At 35.2% G+C, this 5,130-nt stretch overlaps 1 protein-coding gene across 1 annotated transcript; it reads right to left on the bottom strand.

Annotated features, from left to right (window-relative positions):
- Positions 1-217: 217 nt before the first annotated feature.
- On the bottom strand, positions 218-1,481 carry LOC149139728 (short-chain dehydrogenase reductase 2a-like). The gene is made up of 2 exons (XM_089446981.1): positions 1,349-1,481; positions 218-1,190 (listed from the first exon to the last, which is right to left on the bottom strand). Exons 1-2 carry the CDS (start codon positions 1,417-1,419, stop codon positions 365-367), a joined length of 897 nt encoding a protein of 298 aa, XP_089303107.1. The 5' UTR covers positions 1,420-1,481; the 3' UTR covers positions 218-364.
- Positions 1,482-5,130: the final 3,649 nt, after the last annotated feature.

The raw sequence follows: 5,130 nt of genomic DNA, 5'->3' as shown, positions 1-5,130 counted from the left end.
TTTTCGAACAATGAAATCCTAAATTTTTTCATAAAATCATATGAAAACCAACTCGTTTAAGAAACACCAAACCCCAATATTTATCGTAAAAAAAATAAAAAAAATTACCCTTTTTTCTATAATAAATGTCACTGCTTACAGCCGTAACATAATAAAAATTTATAACTCAACCATTCGAGACTCAATTAAGTGGAAAATTGATATTTAATATTTACAAGTTACGTTACATGATCTACGCCGTACCGTTCATGTAGAAACTGAAACTGGCGGATGATGGCATACAATACCTTCATGACACTTACAGACATTCATATGGAAACAGACACAATGCTATGCTTGCCCTCAATTCACATTATTATATATTCTACAACTTAGAGGACACCCTTGCTCGGTAGAGCTTCCAGGAATGGTTAACAACTGAGACTCCGCCATCCACTACAAGGTTATGCCCGCTAACATATTTAGCCTCATCGCTCGCCAAATACAGACCAGCTTCCGCAATATCGTCAGCTTTAAGAGTCGCTCCCTCTAAGTTGGCGACACTATTGGCCAATTTCTCCACGGCGGCCTTATCCTCTTCTGAAACAGCTAAAGCATTTCCTCGTTTCAGGAGATTGTTTAGAAGGGTAGTGGCCACTGCAGCAGGAGAGACAGCGTTGACTCTGATCCCGTATTTCCCCAGCTCGGCTGCTCCGTTCTTAGTCAGCCCTATGATTGCATGCTTCGAGGCGGTGTATGCGTGTGGACAAACTCCTCCTACAATACCTGCAATGCTGGCAGTGGAGATTATGCAGCCCTTCTTCCGCGGGATCATCACGCGGGCCGCGTGCTTAATACCCAGCATCACTCCTCTCACGTTTACCCTCATTACTCGATCGAATTGCTCCATCTTGTACTCTGCCACGCTTTCAATCACTCGGAATTCGACAGTTCCCGCATTGTTATACATGATATCGAGTTGACCGTGTTTCTCCATCGCTAAATCCACCGCGGTGCTGATATCTTCCTCTTTGCTCACATCGCACTGCACGTAAGTTGCCCGGGGAGAAAGGGATTCGGCCAGATTTCGGCCGGCATTGTCTGCAATGTCTGCGATTATGACTTTGGCTCCATGCTTTGTGAAGAGTCGAACAATAGCTTCACCGATGCCTGATGCTCCACCCGTTATTATTGCGACCTTGCCTTCTAGTCTGCATTCAAAGAGCGTTAACCAGAATTACTTGGGGGCAACATATATAAGAAACAAGAAAGAACACAGTTTAAAAGAATCATGAAACCGCATCAATTCAGAGAATTGAATTCTGAAACAAAAAGATTGCAAACAAAAACCAAAGCTCAGATTGATTACCGTCGCTTTTGTCCATTAAAGCTCAGATTGCCAACACAAGAAGCCGCTGCAGTAAGCTCTCCGTTAGACATGGCTGGGAACGAAATGGGCAGATCAATGACAGGGAGAAGTGACCAATACTTAACAGCGCCGGTTTCTGCACATCTATGAATCTATACTTATAGACTATATTAATTTTGTGTAGTTTCAATACAATTAAACAAATAAAGACAAAACAAAGAGATCAAGGATAATTTTAGGGGCGAATGTTCGCCCTTTGGCGAAATTAAGGGGTTTTAAATTTTTAGTGGGCGAATATTTTGTATCATAGTACATTTTTACAAATCACCTCAAATAGCCCACCTTATTTTAAGGGAGAGGGTAAAAAAGGTAAATTTAGCCCTTCAAATTAGGACTTACAACCTTCCATTCGCCCATTTTCAAGAATAGGTTTTATTTAAGTGAATCCATTCGCCCATTTTCAAGAATAGGTTTTATTTAAGTGAATCCTATGGGCCAAATACCATATTTATAAAAGAGGTATGGTAAATTAATAAAAATATAAATAAATGAGAGGTATGATAAATAAATAAAATATTTTTTATATTTACTCCATAAGTCACCTTATATACATGTAAGGGTGTAAACAAATAAAAATATAAGTAAAGTGGAGGTATGGTAAATAAATAAAACGTCTTTTTATAGTTACTCAAAAGGTATGGTAAATAAATAAAAATATAAATAAACTAGACGTATCGTAAATAAATAAAACCTATTTTTATATTAGTCCATAACCCTCATTCTATTTATGAAGGCTCAAGAAAGAGGTTTTATTTAAGTAAATCCTATGGGCCAAATACCATATTTGTAAAAGAGGTATGGTAAATTGATAAAAATATAAATAAACGAGAGGTATGGTAAACAAATAAAACATTTTTTTTATATTTACTCCATAAGTCACCTTATATTTACGAACACTCAAAAAATGGGTTATATTTAGGTGAAACCTATGGCCAAAATACTATGGGACAAATACCATGGACTAGATTGTTATTAATACCATGCAAAAAAACCATTATTAACCCTAATATTAGAATTAATAAAAATAAAAATGGCACATGGTATTGACCCATGGTATTCACCTGGAATGTAGCCTATTTAAATGGGGGGAATTAAACCAACATGTAGCCTATGCTAAGATTCGCTAGGACTTTACAAAGTTTTATTATTTAGTGAAAGACTCGCCAAGATCTTACAAGATTTTATAATTGAGTAAAATATTCTAATAAAAATAAAAATGCCACATGGTATTGACCCATGGTATTCACCAAAATGGCACATGGTATTGACCCATGGTATTCGCCTGGAATGTAGCCTATTTAAATGGGGGAATTAAACCAACATGTAGCCTATGCTAAGATTCACTAGGAATTTACAAAGTTTTATTATTTAGTGAAAGACTCCCCAAGATCTTACAAGATTTTATAATTGAGTAAAATATTCGCCATGCCTGGTGAGAGATTCGCCTAAAAATTATATATACATATTATATTATTGATAAAATCGCCTTCCATTTTTCGTATATACCATGGAGATTCGCCCATTTATTATATTTATAAATTTAGGGGGGCTTCTTAAAATTTTCCTTGAAAGAGATAGTAGAACTGCCTAGCTGACCAATTTTATTAAATAGTTTTTTAAATAACAAAAAAATACAGTGGCTTTATATTTAAAAAAAAAAAAAAAAACCTAAAAGTCATGATACAGTTATTGGGGATTCTTATTTTTTATTAAAAGTTAAAGCTTCTTGCGATTATTGATTAATTTTTTAAGCAAAAGACAAAAATGGTTGAATTTTCCATCTTTTATTTAAAAAGAAAATAATAATGGCGACTTTTATATATGATATTTTAATTTTAATATCATCTTCCGCACGAAACATGCATCGTCCATAGAGAGCAATTATAACTTCATCTCATTATCAAAGGACGCGATGGCTGCCAGACATGGCCATTGGACAGGACAGAACCGACTGCATGTTATACGGATTGGAGTAGTATATAGTTTCCTTTTCCTAACTATTTATTAATATCAAATCTCAAAAGGAGAAAAACAAGTTTTCTCTACTTTGAAGAGAAACCATAGGGATAGATTTAAAAAGGGATCCTAAAAGTGGGAATTTCTGAACTAGACGTTTTGTGAAACAATTAGTTTTATGCTCTGCTCACCTTGTGAAATGACTGACCCTAACCTCACTGGCATCATTTGTAGATGCATAATCGGTGTTGGGAAAAAAAAGTAATGCTATATCTAGGATCAAGATGTTGTACAATACATATCAATTGCTTTGTTGCCTGAAATAAAAGCAGTCAATTAAGTGATAATAATAAATCAAAAGTTTAGAAAACTGAGATGGTTGAGATAATTAAGAGGAAAAATAAAGCAAGACTTCAAACTTACAAGTTCCAAATATTTAGAACTTGCATAGCTCATGCCCATTCATAACAAGCATCTTTTTTTCCATTAACACAAGATCACCTATTTTTCCTTACTTGAAGTAGTCCACTGCAACCTTCCCATTATCTGTGTCTTCATATTGAAGGTTAAGGCTTTGAAGTACTTGTTATTTTCTATAGAGACAAACAATTGGTAAGCCTTGTTGTCTTACTAAAAATTTAAACTCACATCCGACAGAATTCTATCGAAACGAGATGTACTAGCTTGAGATGCAACCATATTGATTTAGCCAAGGGTTTCATAGGAACCTTAAAATCTAATATGTGTATCAAACAATGCCATCATGGTTTCACAACCCACATCTGAAGATAGATGGACCCCACGTTAGTCACAAGTCTCTTTTCAAAAGGTTTTTCTCTTTGCAATTTCAGTATGCCAAACAATGAATAGAAATCAAGTACTTGGCTTCATACTAGCCCTCACAACATCTCTTTCTACAAGATTTTCCAACAAGCTTCTAACAATGGAATAACTTTCCTATTTGCTAAATGAATCATGGTTTAAACATGCAATCCCAGCGTGACAGAAGAAAAACATCCAAATTTGATCTAGAATGTAAGAGATTATTTAACTAGTCTATTAAATTAAAGGTTCAAAATATTACATATATGCCTCCATGGGCTACTAGTAGTTACAAAACATGAGATTATTACCTTCTCAAAACATTAAAATATATTCAAAGGTGTTAGTTGATCTTAGTCTTGGCTTGGATACAATAGCCAAGGAATCTTCTCAACTTAGCTTTATCTCTCCTTGTCACTGTGAAAGCTCTTCATTCTTCTCCATGAGAGCTCTCTATCTCTTCCATTCTCTATGAGTATGAATGATAATCCCCATGTTCCTTACTTTTCCTCCCAATATCAATTATCTAAAACTATGAAACAATGATGGGATCCACATGTTGGTCACCACATGGCATAAAAACGATTTTCACTGATTCTTGTATACTCGAAATCTCATAAGTTGTCCATCACATGTCATTTAATTTGTTTCTTTGTGGGCTTATCAAATTCCCTCTACACAATCTCACAGGATACCATCTAACCATATCAAGTTATGACCATTTAAATTTGTATTGAAAGATTGAGAAGCATGTGTCTTGGAGTGCCTTGGCCTGATTTGTATAGTAATCCATTCGACCAATATTTGTGACAAAAATGGAGCCATTTTGTGCAGCAAGAGTTTCAACATGCACACACTCATCTTGCATTGTCCATGGTCTAACAACTGCATCAACAACTCTATTCCTAATCTTTCCAATGACTCTACCCAACCAAACACACAAT

This window comes from Pinus tabuliformis, chromosome X, assembly GCF_031772625.1.
Source record: "Pinus tabuliformis cultivar Carrire ecotype Pingquan chromosome X, CPIR1, whole genome shotgun sequence".
In the NCBI taxonomy this organism is placed as follows: Eukaryota; Viridiplantae; Streptophyta; class Pinopsida; order Pinales; family Pinaceae; genus Pinus; species Pinus tabuliformis.
This window is presented reverse-complemented; position numbering and strand designations above follow the sequence as displayed.

What these genes read in the sequence shown, in the direction of transcription:
- LOC149139728 (XM_089446981.1), bottom strand. Translation starts at nt 1,419, where the DNA reads ATGTCTAACGGAGAGCTTACTGCAGCGGCTTCTTGTGTTGGCAATCTG. An exon ending in TTTAATGGACAAAAGCGACG is followed by an intron (nt 1,191 to 1,348) that starts GTAATCAATCTG and finishes CTTTGAATGCAG; the next exon opens with ACTAGAAGGCAAGGTCGCAA.